The 25,061-nt window shown below is 50.1% G+C and overlaps 1 protein-coding gene across 1 annotated transcript in view; it reads right to left on the bottom strand.

Annotated features, from left to right (window-relative positions):
- The window catches only part of snd1 (staphylococcal nuclease and tudor domain containing 1), a 243,008-nt gene that overhangs the window by 169,138 nt on the left and 48,809 nt on the right, over window positions 1-25,061 (bottom strand). Inside the window, exons 12-15 of the mRNA XM_036520195.1 lie at window positions 18,755-18,861; window positions 13,804-13,914; window positions 10,185-10,257; window positions 5,414-5,555 (exon numbers count right to left, since the gene is read on the bottom strand). Of these exons, the coding sequence (XP_036376088.1) occupies window positions 5,414-5,555; window positions 10,185-10,257; window positions 13,804-13,914; window positions 18,755-18,861 (433 nt within the window). The remainder of the gene's footprint in view (window positions 1-5,413; window positions 5,556-10,184; window positions 10,258-13,803; window positions 13,915-18,754; window positions 18,862-25,061) is intronic.

Here is a 25,061-nt window from a genome sequence, read left to right as displayed (position 1 = left end):
GAGCGTGATTCGATGACTCACCCGCCTGACCGTCTCGGCGGAGGGAACTTTTCACCTGTGCTCCCCCCCCCCCCCCCCCCTCCTCCTCCCCCTGAACCACCCCCACCCACCCTCGCTTGCTTGTTTCCCGCAGGCCGAGAGCGTGCGGGCAGAGGGCTCGTCTGGGGAGAGCGCTTGGCTAATTTGCCAACGTGCCGGTTGCCCGGGAAACCGGTTCTGAGTTGCGCGCGAGCTCGCCGGCCCTTCCCGAAAGGCCGCGGCGCGGTCGCGGCCGAACACAGCGAACACGGCGCCCAAGACTGCGCATGGAACAGGACAAGCCGTCTCCACCTGGCCGCTGTCTCCTCACACACAGACAGAGGCCGAGCCGAACACGCACCCCTGGTATAGCACTTACCTCACGTAACTTACTGACCTCTTGTAAAACTTCTCGATAACTACTCTTAGCATAGTGATGCGCTTATCTGGAAGTCGCTCTGGGTAACAGCGTCCGCTAAATGTAATGTAATCATTTTCGGAAACACTCGTTCAATCATGCGTCCGGGGTAACCAGGCTACACGTTCGCCCTATGAGAAGGCTGCGTTCGAGAGACGTTTTAATACGCGGTGGCGCTCCTCAAAAAAAAACGATTTTGACCATTCGACGTGAAGTCCTTTAGCGCAGTGTGTCTGGGAGAGAGAACGGCACGGTTACCCTCGTATGAGTGCCAGAGCAGTAACGCCACAGAGAATGGTGCTGCAGAATTTCCCCATCAACTCCCGGGCACGAGCTGTCCCCGGCTCGAGACGCCGCCGTTATCTGACCTTTCCACCGCTCTAAGCCCCGGCCGCTCTTAAATGGGTTTTCTCTCCATGGCGCCGAGACCTCGGCTCATCTCCGCTTGTTTGACATGAACCGCAGGCTGCGGCCGAGGTGCGTTTCGGGGGGGTTTGTCAGAACTCATCTCTGGAGTTAAAAAGTCATTTTTTTCCTCCAAACCGCTATCCATATCTGGGGACGACAGGACCCGCACCTTACCACCGGCTGCCAAACGGCAACCATCTTTAATGCTGTCGAGACCAGCCAGGGCATGCCAAAACAGCAGCAAAGCATTACTGCAACGCCGCCGGGCTCGCTTACAGTCAAGTGCAGTATTTTTTTGGGCGGAGCGGTTTGGGTGGTTTGCATCACCCAAGGCCGACCACGCTCGTTTTTTTCCCCCCTTTTATTTACACGTCGAGATTAGCATCGTTTCGCAAACTGTTGCTGTGGCGTTATCGGGCCCGCCGTCATTCTTACCAAAACAGACGGCCAGAAACGCGAATAAAAACAAGCGGGAGATAACTCGAAACAAAATGTGACTGATGAAAACAAATGTAGCCCAGATAAGGCAGGCTCTTCCCTCTCTCTCTCTCTCTCACTCACTCTCAGACAACTTCCCCTTAATCTCCTTAAAGAAGAACCGCTCCAGCCCTCACCTCGGCGGCACCGGGCCCGTCGTTATTTTCCTCTACTTGTAATTTCATGCCGCCAGACAGACCGCACACGCTCGCGCCCGACGGCCCCCGCTCGGTCAGCACCCGTTACCACAGCAACAGACTCCTTGCTAATATTTCCTTAAAACGCCGCGCCGAGAATGTAATGTCATTACGCGCCTACATACAGGTGGGGTCTGCAGCTTCACCTGCGGTGAGGAACTTTGACTAGGACACAGAGAAAGATATACACAAGTCTTCCACAGTTAAGACGTGGCCAAATTCCGTCTGGGAATTAAAAACCGCCTTGTGCCAGTCATTTAAAGAAGCAGTGATCTCATCTTAACACGCGCTTTAAAAGAATGTAACTGCACTTCAATAGGAAATATTCCACTGGCTTGAGAAAAGCAATGGCTGCCAGCCCTGATGTATTTCCTTTGAACTGATAATTATTCAGGAGTGTAGCACAGTGGTCAGGAGCAGGGCTCGTAACAAAGCGGTTGCTGGTTCGACTCCCTGTTAGGGCATTGCTGCTGTAACCTTGGGCAAGATAATTAACCCAGAATTGCCTTAGTAAATATCCAGCTATATAAATGGATAGTGTAAAAACTGCAACCTTTGTAAGTTGATCTGGATAAAAGCATGTGCTTAAATACAATAATTTATCATAAATATTCAAGCAATTCAAACGCAGCAAAGAATTGGGGGCAGCCGGGAGTGATTTGGATCGCAGATCACAAAGCGGGCAGCGTCCGATTCCCCCCTCAGAGTGGACCGCAAGAGAACGCAGCAGTAGCACCTCTGATAATCTGGGACGAGTTCGCGTGCGGTCGCAGTTACACAGACACACCGCGCGCGGGGCTCACCGCCACAACAGCGACGATTCCTGCGACGATTCCTGTAACGTGTGACTGAATTAACTTAAGCTTTTTACAGTACAGTTCACAACACAGACATGCACTGCTGAAGGACAACGTTTCGCAACAGCATGTTGTGCAACACTGAGACTGAACAGGGCATTTGAGTTTCAAACTCAGCTGGAGATGGCAACGACTCGAGTTAAAATGCAGCAGAATTAACTTGACTCAACCATTCAATCCGCCCTCTGCTCAACTCCTACAGAATTCAAAAGCGCTACTTAACGGTATAGAGAAACCGCAGACGCGAAAAACATTCCTACAATTTTGAAAAAAAAAAGTGCCGTTTGTCAAAAAAAGTTATAAAAGATTCCATCTGCGATTAAAATGCCTGTACAAATGAATGACCCGGCCGCTGTCCAGAATGCCAGGAATTAAACTACGAAGCAAGAAAAAAAAAAAAAAACGTGTCAAGGGGGCGGAAAAAAAAAAAATCAATTAGTCGGCGGAGTGGCTACAAGCGAAATTGGGTTTTTTTGTGAAGGTGTGCGGGGGCCTCGTTTCGGAGAGCATAACCGAATTGGCATTTAGAGCGACCCGGCGTTATCAGCCCGGGATGTGCCGGTAATGGCGGGCGAAAGATAAATGCAATTTCGAATAAAGCCATTTTGCTCTGTACGAGCCCTCTCCGCGAGAGGCGAGAGGTAAGAGACAGAGGAGAAAGAATGGGTCTATTCACTGGAGGGCCTCGGAGGGCAGGTCAGGCGTGTGAATACGAGCTCGCAAATTCAGAAAGGATGGGGGGGGTTGGGATTCAAAAAGCGCCACATTCAGATACTCAGGCACTCGAGGTATGCGAGATCTTCGGGGTGTCATGGCGACGGGCCGCGTCGGGGGGACGCGCCTTGACTCGGTTCTGTTTGGAGAGGGGCGGGCGGACTGAGATAGAATGATGCGGAGGCATAGCGTTGTGTAAATACCTTCCACGTTGACCTTTTCACCTCTGGTTGGTGAAGGGCGATGCCCCCTCTGACAGAGCTGGCCGATCCTGGGGAACCTGGTCCCGCTGGAGAACGAGCTCCGGCCGGCATAAACGAGCTGAAACCCCCGTGTCACCGTTAAGGAGAAAGCCCTTGGAAACCGATCGCGCGTCACGGCGATACGAGTTTCCATGCCGGGTTGATAGCGAGCGGCGGTCTGAAGTCGCTCATATTTTTTTCTGTTTGGTTTTTTCATCTTTTCTTTAAACAATGTCTCTCGGTCTTTTGTCACGGAACATTTACGCCGCAGGGGACAAATATGTTTAACCGAGACCGCCTGCAAACAATCCGGCAACGTTTCAGGGAAATCCCCGAAGGCCGGAGGTGGAGCGGACGGCGATATTGACATGAGCTACTCGCTGACAGCCGCCTGAAGGCCGTGGCGCGGCGGCTCGCTTTTCTCCGCTGGCTGTGTGTTGCGGCTCGATTGCGTGTTGACAGGCTATACCGCGGGGCACGAGAGAGCGTGTTAAGCCATGCGACAGGACGTTACTGTTCCTGTGCGGTCGCGCAGAGGCGTGCTACACGCGTGGGTTGGGGGGGGGGGGGGGGGTGTGACAGAATGGCTGACGAGGCGAGACAGCTGCTTCACGCAAACCCCCCCCCCCCCCCCCCATGCCAATGAGGGCATGTGAAGATCCCAGGAAGGGGGCCTGAAGGCCAGCAGGTCACTGTCAGCATGTGGGGGGGGGGCTTTATGCCTAACCCCCCCTACTGTGTTGTCCGTTCGCATCAAGGTGCCCGGATGCGTGCGTGACTGGCCTCCCTCTATGCCCCCGCGGTTGTGGCGGTAATTAAATTTCTCCTGCCGACTCCCGCAATTGGACAGCGCGCCCTTGACTCCACCCCCCTCGCCCCCCCCCCCCCGCTGGTATGACCACCACACCTTGCCCCTGAGGTCACCGGGTCCTCCGCGAAGGCACCAGGCGAGCAACGCTTCCGAGACGAGTAGAATGCTAAACTAGCTTGCACGCTCTATGCATCATTCCAATGCAAATGCACACACTCGTACATCCATCAAACACGGCCCCCTACTAGTCCTATAACATATGCTACGCGTGCTACATTTCGCTGCCTTAATGGTATCTCAAACCCTGAGTGTTTTCCTTGGATAACAGCGAATCGTTTTCGGGTAATGCCATATTTATTTTCAGTTATCCATTAGCGTACGTTGCATTTTGATTTCCATGGTTTTCAATTCGGTTTAAATGATACCAATTGGTTTAATTTTACAAATAATGACATGCAGCAGTGTGTAATTAAACAGGACAGCCGTCTCTTTCACATTCGTTTCAATAAACTTGATGACCGGGTCTCCATTTCCAGAGAGCAAGCTGCACCCTTTACTCAATAGGAAAGTCCATAAAAAAAAAAATGAATGAAATGAAATGTGTTGCCAGGCACTTTTGATTATGACATCACCTGAAGATTCCTGCCAGTGCACTTAATCCTCCAATTAAAGGCTCTCTTATCACATAAGTCTCATATATCCCTCCAATCAATACCGCAGCCCAATTATGACCTCTGCGTGATGTCATAATCGAACACCGAGGGTGATATTCGATCACCTTTATGAGTTTGATCAGAGCACAAGCTGACTAATGCATTCTTGTCGAAAGGTGTCCTTAAGCTCTTGACCACTACGACAAAAAAAAAAAGTAATGAATACCTCTCTGGCCCTCCTGCAAAGAGCAAACTACCAATTGTTCAAGCTACCAACTTTCACATTATAAATGCTGGCCTCCTATAGTGATGTATTAGTAATATGCGCCAATGCCAATGTAATGAAGCACTAGAACACCAGCGGCGATAATAGAATGTAGCTGTCCATCAAACTCAGAGTGTAAAATTCTGTCTGTTGGTGCTGCAGGCAAGTACAGCCATGCTGTTTGCTTCTATCAGAGCCTGCTGGTGGAACGAACATGCTCAGTTCAGACGTCGAGTTAAGGAGCCTGGCTCAAAATGGCCCCTTTTGCGTTCGTTCAAAAAGTTTTGCCTTTCAACAGATTTCGGTCATGAGGAGCGTGGCCAGACGGACGTGGGAGAGGGGAGCGAACTTACCGGCGAGCAGGAAGGTGATGAGGCAGGTCTCTTTTGGCATGTACAGCTTCAGGCGGGAGCCGCTGAAGACGTACTCGACCACCGCCTCCGAGCGGCCGGCCCGCTGGAGGAAGGGCAGGAACTGTTTGGCCTTCTGGGTTTCCTGCAGGGGGGAGAGAGGGGGGGAAGGACCAGATGCTCACAGATCAGAAACTTCAAAAGCTAACTGACTTCTCCCCCAGCAAACTAAACCCATGTCAGCTTCATTTTTTAATGACTGGCCAACTGCTAATGCTAATAGCTAATAGCTAATAGTGTTTAAGCAACAAACCAGGATGCTCTTTAAACGTTTCCCAGTAGTCTTCTCCTGGGTATATGCATACAAAAGTGGCTGCTAGCTATCCTCTTCCTTTGCTAACCCAATTAAGTAGGCGGAACATTTGAACAAATTAATCGATACATATGTATTTGTGTGTGTGCGTCCGTGTGTGTAGCATATTTTAAAATACCATGTCTTTTGTTACAGAGGTGCTATGAATCCATAAAGCCAGGCCTCCTTGCAGGCTTAAATTAAAGCATTTTCGCAAATCCCCAGGGGTATATATACAATTAATTGCGCAATTATCGCAGGCTCTTAAACACCTGATTAGACTAATCAAAACAGCCGCCCGTTCGGCGTGTCTGCGATCCGTTTCTGGCCAGCGGTGCCTTTGCGGGCGACGCTCGGGTATCTTTCAAACCGCGAACTGCAAGGGAAGATGGCTCATTCGCAAGCCAAGCGCGCCGAGAAACCCCACCGTTAATTACGGCGGCCATGTTATCCCCGGCCTCGCCGCGTGTCCAACAGGCTCGGAGCCGGAGCGGGAGTTTGTTTTTTTTTTTTTTTTCCCTTACACTCCGTCTCGTGTCAGATTAATAGAACTTCACTCAGTGGACAAGGGCAGGCCTGCCGATCCCTGTGGGGGGAGGGCGGGGGGGGCGGGGGACGCAGGCGCTCATTGTTGACACTGACAATGAAGCTCTGCCGCTCAAACACGATTAGCGCCGGGGAGTGCGGGGGTGGGGGATCCAAGGGCGTATGGATTTGCAGGCCGGCCCTCCAAACGGCAGAGAGAAGGAACCCAGTCAGCACGAGGACGACCCTTTATTGCGCTCCGTGGGACCCCCCCCGGTCTCAAACTGATGGAAGGACCTGTCCCAAATCGCCGCATTAGGAGAACACCGGGGGAAATCCAACGACGAACGGTGTCCCGAGCCGGGAAGGCGGTCCCCACTACAGAAGTGCACGGGTCGGCCTGTGACTCAACCGCTCAACCGGAGCGTCTGATTGGACAGAAGCTCAGATCACGTGTTGCCGTGGGCGTCAGTCCGAAAGCCGGCTGACAGGCATCCGTTAAGACTACGACGCAGAGGAACATTTGCTAGGCACCTCAGCAGGCCCGGCAGATTAAGATTAATGACAAATATTCCGCGGCAAGGCGTACGGAGCCAGCGGTGACGGACAGAGATATACGGTGGCGCTTTACCCCGCGAAACGCGCTCTTTTACCCGTTCTTCCCCCCGAGGTCACGGGGACTGTCAGGGCGGTAAACCCCGCGCGCGGTACACGCACGGAGGCGGGGGCGGCACTCGTTTATGGGGTGCGTGTTCGGAGAGAGCGGCGCTTTGGCAGAACACCTCCTGGCTGTCTCAGGCCATTACTCACAGGGTGTTAATTACAGCGAGGGCGTGCGTTTCTGCTGCGGCGTGGAAAGGGAGAGGAAAAAACACCACAGCCCACAAACAAAGGAGCCGCCAAGGCACTCGCCACAATCAGCGGCGGGGAGTTGCCAGCAGGGGGAGCTACTGAGGCAGACAGGTTAGCGTTGGCCCGTGTTTATGGGAGGTGGTGCTGCCAGAGACCTGTACCCAGCATACACGGTCATCGGAAGGGATGGCCAGGGATGTGGATGTAGGGGAAAAAAAAAAATGCAGGAACGCTCCTTCACTAGGATTGCGTACGTGGCTGGATTCAGGCCGGTGAGGATGAATGAGGTCACCAGACAAGGGGACATCATTTTCACCTGTACAGGTGGAGTAAGGCCTCCTTGCCGTTCATTCATTGGCCATGTTTGCGTCAGACTGAGCGTGTGACTATCAAAAGCGTGAAATCACACAATTATTGACCAATGCAAAAATTCTGGAATTCTGGAGCTGCAAACGTAAAAACTTAAGACTAGTGGAAGACAAGGATGGCCACTGAGAGATTTCTGCAGGCCTTTTAACTCAGAGGGAGGGAAGTCAGATGCACAGTACTGCAGATTGGATTAATTTGTAATATCTTAATTATAACAGTGGCTGTACACATCCCCAGTTAATTATGCCTATTGAAAACTAGTTCTGGAGGAGGAAAAAGAACGGAATAAGGGGGTGACATCATCATGTTGCTGATGATAATATGGGTCATTATCTCTCCTGCCCGCTTCAGGCCTGGAATCCGTCCAGGGGGACAGCGCAGTCCACTCAAGTCCCCATGCAAAGAGTGTTAAATCTCCCAGCATGCATTTCACCTATCACCTGACTAGGCGGTCGAAGAGATGTTCCGACACCAGAATCAACGGCTGAAACCAGCACAGGCACACAGACCTGGGAAGGCACTGAAGGTCATATTATACACTTCAGTCACACTGGGGTCTAAAGAGGCCAGATCCCACAATCCTCTGTTAACCTTAATATTAATAATTGAATTCTGAGTGTATAACTAAGTCTTCTGAAAGTCTCCTGTGCTCCAGCACGGGGGGGAAACGTCAATAAAAATAAGGTGCGTTTGTGTGACGCCTGCGGTCAAAGCATTCAAGGCTGTTCTCCCTCAATCAAAATGTGTGCTACACAAAACCGCCGCGGCCAACCGCTCTCAAAGAATGCTGCTCTACACAGATTCGAAAAAAAAAAAAAAAACCCCTGCTCCTCGCTCTGACTCCGGTATTAATTACCTCAGTCACCTTCTGTTCCAGGTGTCAAACTCCACCGAGGCGTGACGCTGGCCAAATATGTATGCAGGGCCAGGCTCAACACCTGCGGGCTTTAAATATCGTACCGCCGGAACGGTGATTGAATGGAGAGATTGGACCAAATGCATACAGGAGAGGTTATGAATAACGGCATGGGGGGGGGGGGGGGGGGGGGGGGGTTGCTGCTATTTCGGGCTTGATAATGGTTATTACATTAGCGATCCTTGACCAACCCGGGTGGCACCGGTGCCAGGAAAGGGAAGCGTGGAACAATATCTTAGATGCAGTCGGCTGCGAACGTGGGGGGGGGTTGGTGTGGGGGGGATGGGGTGGAGAGGCATTCATCAGACTGCAGGTCCATTAGAAAAATCAACCCGCCAGTCGGATCAGAACGCACAACCTGATCTACAGTTTCGTGACGTACAAGTGCGCGGAGGGGGACGGGACAACCCGAAATAAGCCAGAGGCGCCTCCCGACCGGCCCCCGGCCGTCGTCCAGTGCAACAATAGCCAACACAGCCCGTCATAAAGACCCGAGATTTAAGTGGACAGACAGCATAGCCAGCCTGTTAAAAGTCAGCTTCCCTTCTTTATGCCTGGGTCTGCCTTTATGCTTATTACATCCCTCGCAAAGTTTATAGAACAAAGTAAAATTTAATAACCATTTGGTAAGCACTCCATGCCGTTGATTTATATCACAAATATTAGCGCACATAAATAATCGGCGGGGAGATGATTGCGATTATTTATTTACTTGACGAGGGTGTAGGAGGGGGCACGTCGGGAGCTTTTATGAAAAATAAAACCCTGGGAACAAGTTCGGTTGGACGGACCAGCCGTGCGTAAATCAGCCCCGGTAAACGGCCGCAGACTTGGGTGTCTCCTCGTCTGGGGGGTTCCTTTTCGACTGAAGTTTCTTCGCAGAAGTCAACAAGTCAGTGCGTTTAGAGACCTGGCCTGAGTGGATGGCGATAATCCATCGTTTTAAGGTAAAGCGTTGATAATCATCTCAGAGGGCCGTTATGGGAGTCTTTTGCACTGTAACTCATGCCGGATTGTGAGGTGAAGAGCTAGTGTGGAGAGGCGTGACTCGCCTGAAATGGTTCTGTAATAGGAACATTCATGGAGCTGTGATCTCAAATTGCAAGCCAGGCAGCCAAAACTGGTGGGGTGTGTGCTACAGGTCGTTATCACAGTGGAATTTGAGAGCTTCTGAAGCAGATACCCTGAGGCACAACATCAGAATCCACTCTCCAAAAGTGATCCGATTGCACATTTTTCTCAGATCACAAGCTGGGAGGGTGTAGCTTTTTGAGCCGCCCAGCAGCATTCTGGGTAATGGTGTTCATTCCTTATTTCATTACATTATTGCCACTTTGCAGACACTCTCACCTAGATCAACTTACATAGGTAGATGGAATAAATCGATAAAAACTGTAACCTATTTATACGGCTGGATCTTTTATCAAAGAAATTCTGGGTTATGTACCTTGCCAAACCGTACAACAGCAGTTCCCCCGCAGGGAACAGAACAGCAACCTTTTGGCTGCAAGCCCTGCTCCTCACCAATATGCTACCTAGTCATTTCTTGCTAACCTTACCCAATCATTTCTTGTTACACTGCTACCCAGTCATTTCTTGCTAACCTTGAGCATTTTCTGTGGTGATCACTCCTACAGGAGCTCTACAGGAGCTGAGAGATGAGGTGTTCTCGTTTTTTTTATTTTTTCCAGGGCTAGGTGGGGGGGGGGGAGGGAGGGGGTACTGCGCTCTCCTGACACGTCCTTTTCTTTCACACTTACCCCAGAAATGTCAGCGACTCTGTGAATGGGGACCTCCTTTTTGCTGTGGAGTCCCTTGGCGTTCTTGATGGCCCTGCAATTAAACAAGCACTCATTCGTCAGGCTTTCAGCGGAAAAAAAAAAAAAAAAAAACACACACACACACCCCTGTTCCTGTGCAACAATTCATTGTCATTATTTTCCAATTATTCTTAGCTCGGTACACGCCCTTATCAAGGGCGTCTTGAGTAGCTTACATTTTTAACATCCATTAATACAGCTGGATATCTACAATTAAGGATATAAAAAAAAAAACAACTTACTTAAAAGCACAACCACAGGGTTCTACATGGGATTGGAACATGTAACGTTCTGCTTTTTCCTGCTTTGTTGAGACTTCCCACCGATGTCACAAGAGCTGTATTTGCTGACCTTGCAGCCGCAAAAGACAGACGTATCCATGCAAAATGTCCTACACGTGAAGGTAAATGTGATGATACATTTTGATACCGATACTTCCAGAACACGGACAGCTACGAAGCAGTAGCTTGTATATTTAGAACCGAAATGGAGCAAGCCACTTTAAGCGAATGGGTTTAATCGCTGTTGGGAGTCGGTTTGGCAGTTCTTCGAAGGCCGAGGGAGAGCCCGTCCGAGCTTTCGTCCAGCCCCGACGAGAGCCATCTGCAACGCCCCCAATCTCACACAGTGGTCACCCTAACACCCTCCCCTCCAATCACCCAAAAAAAAAAAAAGGACTAATAGTAGTACGGGTGACAGGGAACTCCGACAGCCCGCTCACTGCGCGGCCTACACTTCTGCAGATTAACGAGACAAGCTGCGTTCGGTTCTGCCCGATCTCCAGAAAGCCCCGGGGGGTGTCCCCACGACAGCTTGCGAGATCGACGAACGCGGATGACACCCCCCCGATCATCACTTACGCCTGGTTTAAGCTCGTTAGCGGAGGGCCGTTATGTGTTAAAGACAGGCAGCGGCGGCGCTACGTCGTCTAGCGCGGGGAGAGCGGGGGTGTGTAATCCCACCATCCCCTGACGGTGGGACGAACTTCCACGCTCTATCCGATCTGCTGAGTCCCTCACCATCTTCAAGAAACATCTGAAGACACAGCTCTTCCATTCTCACCTGAATACCTGAAACTCTACAACCTAAAGCACTTTATGTCTTAAACTTTGTTTCCCTTATAAAAAAAAAAAAAAAAAAAAAAAAAAAAACTTACATCTACGGTTTCGTGCACTTGAATCTCTATTAGCTAGCTTGTACCTTGTAGCTTGTACCTAGCTTGGGCCAGCTATTGAAACTTGGTCATGCAGCGCACTCCTTTTACGGCTATTTGCTTGTTGTACTCTGCCTCACTTGTAAGCTGCTTTGGATAAACGCACCTGTCAAATGAATAAATGTAAATGTAAAATCCCTGCAAACCTCCACGTTGCATCATTCAGGGAGCTTGCAGGAGAGGAACCCGACAAACGGGGTCCGGTTTCACCGCCGGCAGTTCGGCTGCTCTGCGAAAGGACAAATCGCCCCAGTTCGGAGCGCAAGGCGGCCAATGACGACCAACAGACACCAGGCCAAAATCAACCGTCCAAGATTAATGCAGATTAACGTCACTGTGGACAAAGCTGGAAGAATATAATCAATGCCCTCGAAATAAAAGGGGGACCCTGAAAGCCAGTAAAAGGGAGCTATGTACTAGAAACCCTGAAACACACATTTACATTTACATTTATTCATTTGGCAGACGCTTTTATCCAAAGTGACTTACATAGGTTACAGTTCTTTACAATGTTATCCATTTATACAGCTAGATATTTACTGAGGCAACTGTGGGTTAAGTACCTTGCCCTGCTCCTTAACCACTATGCTACACTGCCGCATCACTGTATGCAGAATAGACATGGAGGTCAGTATCACAGTGGCCATTCACTGGCTGTCATCTTGCAGAACACAATGAATTTTCTGAGACAAGCATTAGGCAAATATTTTGTCATGAAGCCAAACAGGTTGAAAGATGGCATGTTATTAATATTTCCACTGACTGCAGCCGCTAAAAACAAGACATCCGAAAATAATCCAATTCTTCTTTTACTGGCCTGACAGATTTGCCTCACTGTGAAAAATAAATACTCAATCTGTCTCCGGCAGAATGAGGTAAAGGTGTGCTGTATTAAGGAAATGGTGAGATTGAGACCCGTGGCACATTGTTAGGAACAGCAACACCGCATGTTAATTGGCAAATCACATTTATGCAAACAAGGTCGCGAAATGGTGGCAGCGGTAGGATTTCTGGCTCGTAGCGATTGAGCAGCCATCCCTCGTGTCAGCCTATGTGAGGGAGTGGGGAGCGAGCACGGCATCTTCTGACAATCGGCGCTAGTTACAGACACGGTGAATCCAGGTCACCGCGGACCTCTCCCTCGAATTCGGAGAGCAGTGATAAAGGGGAGGAGGGGGGGATTTGACTTCGGCGTCTTCTTTCTCTCGCTCTCTCTGCTCAATATCTCCCTTTATCACTTCCTTGTTCCTAATTTAATTTTCGCCTCCCTGTTAAGTTGGGCCTGGGAGATTGCTCCAGGCGCGTGGGCCACAGCCGGCAATTTCGACAGGGAAATGAAGCCCCGGCCGAGCCGCCTCTGCCGAGGATCCGGGCACCAGCCTCAAAGCGCCCCCCGAACCCCCCCCGCCCCCCCCCCCCCTCCACGCCCGCCTCCACCCTCCACCGGACGCCCGGAACGCAGTGCCCGGCGCACGACACAATAAACCCCCCAATCAGTGGCCGAGCGGCATGGTCAATACACCGCCAGCCCGGAAGATCTTAATCTTTAGAGCCACAATAACGCGGCACTAAATCTTTATGAGCCTGTGTGTATATTCACGGACGGTGCATTTAAAAAAAAAAAAAAACAGCGCGACTGCATCGACTGCAGCCGCCGCGGGTCGCCCCGTTACGGTCCCTGAAAAAAACGGGGGGGGTGAGACGGTACATTACGCCATGTCGGCGCTTATTGCGGCAGCAAGATATAGCCGGCCGCCGGGCCTGCTCCCATATTCTCGGCATGTTTCAATGCAGAGTTCCCCGTGTCCTGGGAGTGCGTCTAAAGAGGCTGCTAAATTAAAGTACCTATAGCAAGCTGCCACGCGCTGTATAATGCAATTCCATAAGCTTTTATGAGTTTCAGCGCGGCTTGCCAGGGCTTGGACGTGTCACTCACAGAAAGCGGAGATGGTACCAGAAATGCGCGGGCGCGCTCTCACTCACTCACACACACACACACACACACACGTATACAGGCACTGGTTTAACAGCCTGCTTATATCTCATCTCCTTAAACAGTGGGGGGGGGGAAAAAAAAACGCGACCAAATACCGCCGGGGCTGTACATTTGCGAATAATTACGAGTCTACAAAGCAAGGACCCGCTGACAGATCTGATGTGACATAAGGAGATTGTATTTGCATTGTGTCCGAATCCAGTCCCCAGATGAGGAAATGTCTAGTTTTCACTGGAGGAAATCGGGAGGAGGGGTTGGGGAAAGGGGGGGGGGGGGGTGGGGGGGGGGGGGCAGTGCAGTTGTGAATTTTCTCTGGGCGGAGACGCCCGGACGCGCCACGGCGGCCTCACCTGGCTTCGGCGGCCAGCAGCTCGTCGTAGTGGGATGACCTCTGGTCGTCGTCCTGCCGGTAGCGGATGACGGTGGCCAGCCCCTTGCTGACCAGGGCCTCGGCGATGTTGCTGTGGAGACAGAGAGAGAGAGAGAGAGAGAGAGAGAGAGAGAGAGAGAGAGAGAGAGAGAGAGTGAGAGGTCGTGATTGGAGGACGTGGTCCCGCGGATGCCCCCGAGGAGTGCATATACCACCCCGGCCCCTTTAACACACCTCTATTAGTGCCCATCTGAATGCATGCACAGAGCAAGCATGTAGTGGGGAAATTGGTTTCTGTTACAAGGGTTCACAGTGGACAGGGGAATAGAGGGAGATAATTGAGAAAGTTGTTGGGGTTTTTCTCCCCTCCCTCTCACTGAAATAAGCATTCCAAACTTCAGATTTATTCTGCTTCAAGAGCACCAAGGGCTCCGTAAAATGATCAACACCCTCACTTTAGCAATTCTTATTCAACATGTAGACCAAACTCTCAAATGAATCTACTGTTTTCCAAGCGCCTGTCTGTATTTGAATCTGAATCCCTGGTTAAGTATTTCGTCCGGCCAACATTAAGTGCTTACGAATTATTTACTAAATATTTGGTGCCAACTATCCTGGGTTTTTATTTTCTCAAAAACACCCTTGGCGCCTTTTGAACAAGCAGCCCGGAATACCATTTCAAGGTCATCCCGTCAGTCCGCAAATTGACACAGCCAGACAAACGAACTCCAGCTAATTTCTCCGGCTTTCCTTTTTTTTTTTTTTTTGGAAAACATTTCAACTCTGAGACTCAGTTGCTAAATTGAGAAGAGTACCAAATGAAATGTCAGAACGAGAGCTGGAATTGTTTTAATTGGCAAGCCTCACGTCTGCTCGTGGTGGCAGCAGTGGGATCAAGTACAGAAACTTAATAAAAAAAAAAAAAAAAAAAACTCAGCATGCCAAGAACTGTGTGTTCTTGAGTCAAACGTTCTGTGCGGAAAGTGGCACACAGGACTTGGGTCTATTTGTCAGAGGCTCCACGGGACTCCGACTGGAGGTCTTTTTTTCGCCAGTAGCATGTTATTGCATGCTTCTAGTGCTGTGAAGTTCAGGGGCCGTCGGCGGTCGTCGGAGGCCCGGCGGGGAGCCCACATGCCGAGGCAGGGGGGAGCGGCTGGTGGCGTGGTGAACCACCTTCCCTGGACAGACGGACAAGTGACCTCATGAGCACCCGCCGACAGGACTGCCTGGCGGCCCAAACGTCACTGAGCTAAAAGCCTGCTCACATCATGGAGAACACCGTCTTCATGACGACACCCACGCCCCAGAGTGATTTACAGTAGCGAGGGACCAGATCACTAACATCTCTCTCCCTGAAGCGGAGATTCAGCAGAGGTGGTCTTGGTCTGCCAACACATACAGTACCAGTCAAAAAGACACACTTTCATTTCTTTATTTTTACTATGTTCCACATTTTAGAATAACAGTAAAGCCATAAAAACTATCAAATAACACAAATGGAATTATGCAGCGGTCAAAGTAGTTTAAACAAAACTCAGACTCTTATAAAAGCCAAAAAATATTTTTTTTATTAAATTCATTGAAAAAAAAATAAGGCATCAATTTCACTATTATTCTTAGAAACAAATTTCAAGAATTTAGCGTAAGTTAGCATTTAAGCATGAGTCAAAATGTCTTTGAATGCATGTTTCCCGTAATCTTAATCAGATGTGTCCAACCTTTTGACTGTTACTGTATTTTATCACTCCCCACATTGACAGAGAATAATAATAGGATTGGCAAGTGCTGAAAAAAGTACCGCATAAGAGATAATCACATCCCTCTTTCCTCCGATCGGCCTGCCTCTTCAGCAGGGCAGAGGAAAGGACAGCCTGACATTCCCTCTCTCATAAACTGTATCCATTCCCAGCATTGCTTTCTAACACAACTCCCATTTCCACCGGTTAAATCTGCCAAGCAATCTTCGGCCTGCCAGCCAGTTATGCATTCAGCAATCTAAAAAACATAACCTCCTGGCCTTTAAAAAAAAAAGGCTGAAACTGCAGGCTTAAGGGAAGGACTCGTTTCAGTACCTGATCTGCGATTTGGACTGATGTGGATTTGGCGCGCAGAACTTGAGCGCAAACAGTCTATCCACCTCTCAATCTTTCCACCTCTCGAGCCCTCTGAATATTCCTTCGTCAATTTTGTAAAGACAGAAAAACAAAATGCATTGAATTTTGTTTTCTGTGCCGATTCCTGTGGTGCGTGTAGCCAGCTACACAGAGTTTTAATGATCGCCTCAGGTTAAATATGAGGCAAACGTCCAATCATCCACCTACTACACGCAAAAGCATAGAGCCGCACGGAACGACGCCAACGTGCTGAAGCTGTAACCAGAAAGCGCTGGGTTTCAATCCTGGAGCGGAACGCTGCCTTAGCACTCCTGGAGGTGGGGTGCTTCAGCGGATCCGAAACGGATCTAAAAATTTTACACCTCAGACCAGGTGTAAAATGGTCTCGGTCCCAAGTGCTCCTGCAGCGTGATGTAGTCAGCTGACAGAGATAACTTAATGGGGTGGATTGGAACGGAATATAATGGAATTTAATTGAACGGGGAGAATGTTGCAAAACGGAATGGGACAATTACATGAAATGTGGATAGCATTTTGTCACTTTAGCATCATCTGAGATGTGGCAAAAAAAAACGTATCAATTTAGCTGAATTCCACCAGCAGACAGCGATTTCGCTTGACGTGGACGGCACTGTCTGTCACCAAGGAACACGCGGGGATCACAAAGAGGTCCCGAAGTGCGCTCAAACCCAAGGACATCCCTCGAAAAGGTAAAACGCGCGCGCGCCGCTGGAAAACGGTCCACATCACAAAGGACGTCACGGGGACTGAAACTCCAGCCCCTCGCTTGCGTCAGACCGTCTTCACGTCACGCTGCCCGGGTTTTCGCCGCACGCCGGCGGACGGCGCCCGGCACCAGCGCTGCGAACGGCGACGAGGTTCCTTTTGCTGCGTCCTCTCTGCCCAACGGCCTGTTTGTAATTGCCGTTTTGTGACTTCCAAGAACATTTCTCTCTTTTTTTTTTTTTGTCACCGCGACCGCAAGATTCGGTTTTCCTCCTGCCTGGAACACCCCGAGGCCTGCCGTGCCACCTGTTATTCGCTTAGCGGCGGAATATGTCACCTTTCATGTGCTAATTATCTTGTCATTTGACTTGGAACGGCTTTCAGGATGGAGGCGGCCGGGGCTGTTCAAAGGCCCGTACGGACAAACACTTCTGAAATCAGATATCACGGCCAAGTCATCTCACACACACACACACACACACACACACACACACACACACACACACTCACACTTCTGCATGCTGAGTCCACGCCATCCAAACAGCACACCTCAGTATCTGCTGATAACGGCAAGGTCATCTCAATAAAACATAAGGCCTTCTATAACACAGAAGTGTTTAGGTTTGGTAATGGAGCCCCTTTCTGCAATAAGGAACACAGACACGCAGATCTGAAACTATCACTTAAAAATAAAGTTTCTTGTGAAATAATGAAAGCAAGTCAACACAGGCAAAACGCAGTACCGGTCAAAAGTTTGGACACACTTTTCTTTCTTTTGACTATTTTCCACGTTTTAGAATAATATTAAAGACATCAAAACTATGAAACACAAACATTATGTAGCGACCAAAAAAGTGTTATAAACAAACTGATTTAGATTCTTCAAAATAGTCAAAAACTTTTTTTAAAAATTCAAGTTTTTTGGAAAGAAATTTATACACAGACAAATACAAATTGTGAAGGTGATGTCTGTGTGAAATCTGTTTCTTAGACAAGTGTAAGTCTTTAGATCAAACCATCTTTGAATGCATGTTTCCCATTACCTTAATCAGGTGTGTCCAAACTTTTGACTGGTATTGTAAGTTATCTGAAGCCTCATTCATTTTATTTCAGCTTCTGCCTGGACGCGGGTTCAATTCCAAACCGTTGACCCGTGCTTCCAGAAACATGCAGATGTACTACCTCCCTCACTCTGGATAAACGCATGTGCCAAAAACGGGCTTAAATGAATGTTTGCACGCATTCCTTCTAGAGGTAAACTGAGGGTATGCAACCACCCAGCTTGAACGCTTTTTCCCCGCATTTTCGGTTAAAAAAAACGTTTCCGAGCTCCGGATGCGGCGGCGAGCGGTTATCGAGGCCGGGTCAGGTCCCATCGATCATCTGCGGTACTTATGGATGACTTTCGGGCCGCGAGGCTGAACCGCGCCGAAGACTTGAGAAACGGAAGACTTACGGGCCTACGTCGCTAGCGAAACCGCTAACATTAGCAGGAAACTCTAATGAGAGGATGAGACCAGGTAAGGCATGCGCTTGGACAGGCAACCGTGTGTAACAGTCGACACTACATCGTTGGGATCCGGAGAGGTGTACCGGCCCACTTGTGAAATTAATGGCTCCCCGGTACCCTAATGGCTCTTTGCCAACATAACGTGATTACAAACACATGGCTTTCTCCATGTAATCTACCCATGTGGTCTCTACGGAGGGCCTTCATTTCTCCCATAGGGTCCCGTGCATCATTTTTCACAGCGTAATAATTGAATTCCCCAGATGACAGTACTAAACTTGATTAATACCTGCGACACACTCAAGTGCAGAAAGCATGCAGCTCGGGGGAAAAAATCTAAAGCCCATCAGCGCGTTCGGTAATCCTTTAAAAACAAATTCCGCGCCGGTCGCTGGCTACTGCAGGTAAACACACATCTGTTTTAATAAATGACGGGGTAGGCGCTCGTTCGGTATAGCTGGCGGAGGCGGGTGATCTGGCGTTTGGAGGCGGAGGGGGGGTCGGGCGCCGGCTCGGGGGTCACGGGGCCGCCGCGCTTGACGCCCGGCGGCACAGCGGGAAGAGAGGAGCGTACTCACATTCCTCCGATGGTGACGGTGGCACAGGTGCGCTCTGGGAAGGCTGGGATGGAGCCGCCGTCGGTGGCGGCCGTGGCGGCTCTGATGTAATCGACGGTGACGTTGACCTGCAATCAAAGACGGACGACAGTTATTCGCAGGGCCTGCTTACCCGAGAACACACGCTGTAGGCCACCGAGGCTCAACACTCAGGCCGGCTTTGACTGTAGCGGCTAATGCTGCATTCTTCACAGAGCCTCGATAAAGGCCGGGCACAGATGTACAGGGGAATTGCCTTCCTTTCACCCGCTCTCAATCCATTTTAGCTCCTGTTTCCTGTGAATTATTTAAATTACTCGTGTAACGCCGGCGCCCACAATCAACGTTTGTCACTGTGGGAAGCGGTTTGCTCTGTGAGACGGACGGCGACCCAAAGACATGAACGAGAGAGCAGAGATTCAGTAGAAAGCCCTACATAAATGAATTCTATCAACGTTACTGCCTAGATGTAGCGTGGTTTTAAAGTAGCATCAGGGTTTTATCAGGGACATGCCCCTAGGCAAAAACAGCGGCGTTGGCGGCAGAGTTTGTCCAACTGGCAACTGTTCATTTAGGTACTTTAATTATTTACGTTGTTTCTGTAGAGATATACATTCAGGTTGTTGTTAAGTGATTTTTAATGTAATGTTACCTATACAGAAAAGTTATCTATCCAAAATAAAAGCCTCTGTTCTTAACACAGTATCGCCTTCACAAAATGAAAACATTACACAGCACCATCAAAATAAAAGCATTTAAAAATTTCTTATTCACCAAGAAATCTGACAGACACAAAAGTCCAAACAGCTCCCTGTATCACCCTACCTAACTGCACTACACACAAGCGTGGAAATCCGCTGTGTATCAAAAGACACTTGATCATTTGAATTGTGGTCGTATCGCTTGAAGCGAAATACTTTCCACATCTAAGGACACAAAAAAGGAAAATTAAAGATCTCGCTCTCTCTCCAGCATTTCACGTGGAGATGTATTCGTTACTTCTACACATTCTTTAATATGCAAATACTGCAGTGTGTAATACGAAAATCGTGTCAAGCGCCTCAAGAACACGGCAAATGGCTCCGGTATCAAGCATTGATCTTTGTCAGGGTAATACACGCCAGCCTCACGGTGCCATTACTCATAACCTCACTGCTGCAGTGCATTGTGGGAAAGATGGAAATACACAGACGCCTCCATACCAGCACAGAGCTGCAAACGGGCCCCAGGTCGGTTACTGTTGTACTGTGTTGCGCTGTTGTACTGTGGAATCAGGTGGGGTTACAGATGTTGGGCGCGCAAGCGGGACCGGGCTCGAGGGAAAGCTGCCTCAAGTCCAGCACGGGTGCCTTTCCACTGCATAACCAAGCAGCGGTATGCTACATTACTCTGAAAGCATGCACACAGAGGCCTAGCCTATAGCCCCAATGTGCACATGTGGTGGTAGCGCAGCACAGCGGTAAGGAGTAGCACTTGTAACTGAAACACTGCCGGTTTCCTTCACCACTGCGGCACTGTTGCTGTACCCTTGGGCAAGGTACTTAACCCAGAACTGCCTCAGTAAATATCCAGCTGTATAAATGGATAACATGTAAAAACTGTAACCCGTGTTAGTCACTCTGGATGAGAGCGTCTACTAAATGACACTAATATAATGTAATGTTTCAATACTACTCATACTCTGAGACCAGCATCTGCGTTGACCGATCAATCCTTTTACAATCAAAACCACGCAACCTCGCGTTTCCCCATCTGTACACTGTAAAGGGGCCATTACAGTATTAGATACTGGAAGCCCTAAATGTGAAACAGAATTCTGCGACTTTTGCAGAGTGAAATGAACTAATTATAGTCTGGGCTGGTGGGACATGGTGTTAGTTGTAGGGCAAGAACGTGGCTAATGAGTATTTGGAAACGCGGACTATCCTAGGACACGGGGGACATGACATCAGCAAAAATGACAGCCAATCGCGCGTCTTTCAACACACAGACGCGATCTGAGTCAAACTGATCGATGATGTTTTCAGCATTGGTAAAACCCGCCCTTGTAACACGGGCCGGGACGCATCAGAAAAACTGTGATTGACTGAACAATCTCATCAGCGAACCGTGACTCGCTAAGCAGGTCTCAAGTCGCCCCGGCGAAACCCAGCGGGACAATCAATGACGCATTGCCGATACCCATGTCCATATTGACGTATCGGCATGGGAAAAAAAAAAAAAGTCAAAGCGTTTTTTTTCTGTGGAGCTGTATCAACATATTGAGCGTGTGAGTGAACCAACATGTGACATATCGTTAATATTAGTCAAGCTGCCGCAATTCTGGAGAGCAGTGGGTTATCAAGAGCTCTCCAACAGCACGACAGGCTAACAGAAAGACCACCCAATGGCAAAATAAATAAATTTTAAAGCCTCGGCCCTTTACTGAAAGGGAGGAATGAGAGGAGGAGGCGTAGTGTCAGTCCCCTGCTCTGTATTAAGCCAAATCTGGATCTAAGTGAGTTTTTATCTATAGGCGATTTGCCAAGGTCACCGGTAGTCAGTGCGAATCAAATCAGCCGGGCCGCGGATCGCCCCCCGAGGGATGGCATTCGCGAGAAGAACGCCGCGGCATGATGGGGGGAAAGGGAGGGGGTGTTTACGGCTGCGCACGCTCAATGTCACCCCTCTGTGGTCCCCTCCTGTCAGAAACTACAGCTCAAGTGGGGTGGGGGGAGAATGTTGGCTTTTTAATTCACTCTAAAACCAGACACCGCTACGCCATTGGTCAAAGTGACTCTGAGGGCTACAGTAATACGCCAGGCTCCAACATGTACAGTTAGGACCTCTCTCCTCTAATAGAGGAAAGGAGGGCCCAGTTTCCAACCTGAATGAAGTGGGGGGGGGGGGGGGGGGGGGGGGGGCTGCAAATCCGGGTCACCAAAATGAAACAAACACTCTCCAAAACAAGTCTTTCACGGGTGCGGAACGTGACCGTTCCGAAAAGCCCACACGTCTGACTGCGACGTTCTCCGCTCCACTCAGAGAGCTGACAAGAAGGATTATCCTCGCACCATTACAGGAAACAGGATTCTCTTCATTTCGCATGAGGGGAAAGAAAAAGAAGCAAAAAACATTAAAACCTCTCTCAAACGACAGACGGGGAAAAACAGGAAGGCGTTATTGAAGGCTGTCCCCGACGCAACCCACGCTCCGCTCCCGAATCCGAGACATCTTTGGCTTCACTTAAAGAGGCATAGGTAATAAGAAGTCTTCACAAAACGCGGCCTTTTAAGAGGGCAAAACAGAGAAAAACCGCCCTCTGAGAAAGAGCAGCGTCACCACACCGAGGGACTCCCCAGATAACGCGCAAAAAACCGGCTCCATCTGGAAGCGAACGACGGTTTTACACATGACTCTGCCGGGTCTCGGGACGGGTGCCTTATTTGTGTGACAACTAGAAGGGCCTCGAGAAGAGGACGGGTAGGGCAGGGCGGGGGGAGGGCTTGGGGAAGGGTCACACGACCCCTCTCCTTTTGTGCCACACAGACAACAAACAAACCCCCCCATCCACATGCACGTGACGTCAGCGTCTTGGGAGACGTCTTCTTCACGGGTCTTGGGAGAAACCCCGCCAAGTGACGCAGGGGTGTTCACGAAGATTAAAAAGTACGCCGCAGCTTTAAATCCGCGAGGTAACACCTTTTGGATTTCATGGCATGTCAAGGTTTAAAAAAAAAAAAAAAAAAAAAAAAAAAAGACAGAGCGGCAGCGGAGCGGAATCCGGGACCTTTGTGCTCGCCGATACGTCTCCGTCGCGCGCCCCAGCAGCTCGGGAGGGGTGGGGGGGGGGGGGACGCGAACCTACGGGCGCCACAGCCGCAGCGAGTCACAAAAGGGCCCCACTATAAGAATTCGGGATTATCAGAATGTGCACTCTCCTGATAAGTGGATTAATGCGATATTTTTCCATTTGAATTTTCTCGAGCGGGCCGGGGACACGTGGCGGAGGCTCGACTTATAAACTTTAGCCAAATCTCGGCCGGATTATGTATGACTGAGCACTATTTTTCTCCCGACGGGCGAGGCGCACCGCAGACCGCCGCGGAATTACCTAATTACCCGGCGCGAGTAAACTTCTCCGCTTTCAAATCCTTCGGCGCTCTACTAAAGAAGAGCGCGGGCCTTGCAAGAGACTCCGCTGGAGGAGCTTTACGCGTTTCCACTCAGCCGCGCTGGACGCTGACAGCGTGTCGTTTTCGCGGCCGTTTCCATTTCGGGTATCTGCAGACTCAACGTGGGCCTCTCCCGCTTTGCTGAATAGCAGGCGCTTTACTTGGGTGTCCTGCGGTCACGTTTCAATGCCTCTTCTTGCTGCGATTAAGCTGTGTTCGTGCTTTTCACTGTTGCGGCCTTTGCTGTTGTGGCCTGTGTGAGGGGAGAGAGCTGTCATTACGGCGGCGGTCGGCTTTTTTTCGCGAGAAGCCTGAAGCCTGACCTCAATTTCCGGGGAAAGACGGTGCTTCGAAATCTCACCGGACTTTAGGGGAAACGACGCCCTGTGACAGAGACGAACTCCGCTTCATTAAGAGGGATCTCCCCGTCTCCGGCCTACAAAGGGTATCGCTCCTTAAAATACCGGGGAGCGAGGATTTCTGTCACAAAGCGGACGGCTATAAAAAGCCACCGCGAGAAGGCCTTTTATTTTGACAGGGCGGATATGCTAAAATTAGGCGCGCACTGCCTTCTAATCAGCCTAGAAAAGGAGCGTCCGGCTCACCGAAAACGCGGGCCCCCGAAACGCAAGGCCTGAGAAAAGGCATCGCACATTTCCAAAGGCAACTCAGCCTGTCAGAGATTCATTTCTTTCCTGAGATGGAGAGCTTCCTCTTCCAGTGTATGTTAAAAGTCAGAGGAGCTCTATGAGTGGAGCAGAACTCTCACTGATATTATGTTACATTATTGTCATTTAGCAGGCGCTATTTTCCGGATCAGCTTACCATAGGTTACAATTTTATCCATTTATGCAGCTGGATATTTTACTGAGGCAATTGTCGGTTAAGTACCTTGCCCAAGGGTACAGTAGCTGTGCCCCAGTGGGGTACTGAACCAGCGACCTTTTAGTTATGTTACCACCGTGTTGCGCTGCCGAATGCACAACTACTCGCCAATTACAAACACTCGCCGGAGAAGGTGGGGGTCAGGCTAAGCCAGCGTGGAAGCGGTTCATTTCGGTAAGCCACCAGATCCCATGCATAACAGCCAAAGATGCTTATTCCAGCCTCAGCAACGCGGCGGGGACTCTGTCCCTACTCGCTGGGCTATGCAAGCCAGACCTCCTTGTCATGGTATAACCGCACACGTGCAAAGTGTAACACACACGCACATGAATACGCGCGCCACGTTAGCCGCAAGCGCTCTTCCCGAATTGATTAGCGCGATCGCTATCGCCGCCCTTCCGGAACCACAGGCCGCTCCCCGCGCCAGCTTTAACGGGCCGCGCGGGTAAGGCCGCGAACGATCTCCTCGTCGCCCTTTGGCGCGGCGGCGCCGTCCCCGTCCCCGGGGAGGCGTATCCCTGCGCAGCCGCGGCAATAAAACGGCTAACCCTGGTACTCCAGCGCCCGACGCCAATCAGCCGTGCAAATCGGGACGCAAAAACAACAGCGCCTCCAAAGCTCTTTTTTTCTTTAATATATATACTTTAATTGCACGCCATAATCGCTGACACCAGGCCAATCGGACGGGGGGGGGGGGGCAGTAAAGCACCGGTGGCTAGCTACGGTCTCAATAATGCGGACCATTTACATGCCGGGGCATAAAGACGGCTTTAATTGGGTTCCGAGAACGGCGCCATACGTAAATGCTTTACAGCAGCGGCTGGCTGCCGTTCAGCCCGCGTTAAAGACCCGACGTAAAACGCGCCTAATGCCTCCTGATACATTTTAATGACGCCGAGCGTAATGCGGCTTCGGGCTTTACTGCCGCGCTTCCTGGTTTCTCTGAAAGCCTCCGCACCTCTCCATGGCTGAGTGGGTATAACGCTGCGGCTTAATCAACGAGCAAGTGGCTTGGAATATCGCGAGCAGCGGGGGTCGCGGGGTTTGCGGCGGCACTGTGACACGCGGCCCGGAATTACGGCAGAGGCCCGAATATCTCACCCCGTTCTTGTTCCCGCTCAGTCCGTGACTAACCCCACACACCCCAAATAAAACACACAGAAAGTAAACTGGAAACTGAATATCTATATTATAGATTATAATCTATCTGTATTATATTGAAACTCGGTCATGCAGCGCTTCTAATATTG

The sequence above is a fragment of the Megalops cyprinoides genome, chromosome 25 (assembly GCF_013368585.1).
Source record: "Megalops cyprinoides isolate fMegCyp1 chromosome 25, fMegCyp1.pri, whole genome shotgun sequence".
NCBI classification, from domain to species: Eukaryota; Metazoa; Chordata; class Actinopteri; order Elopiformes; family Megalopidae; genus Megalops; species Megalops cyprinoides.
Note: the sequence above shows the minus strand (reverse complement) of the source record. Positions and strands in the feature narration are given on the sequence as shown.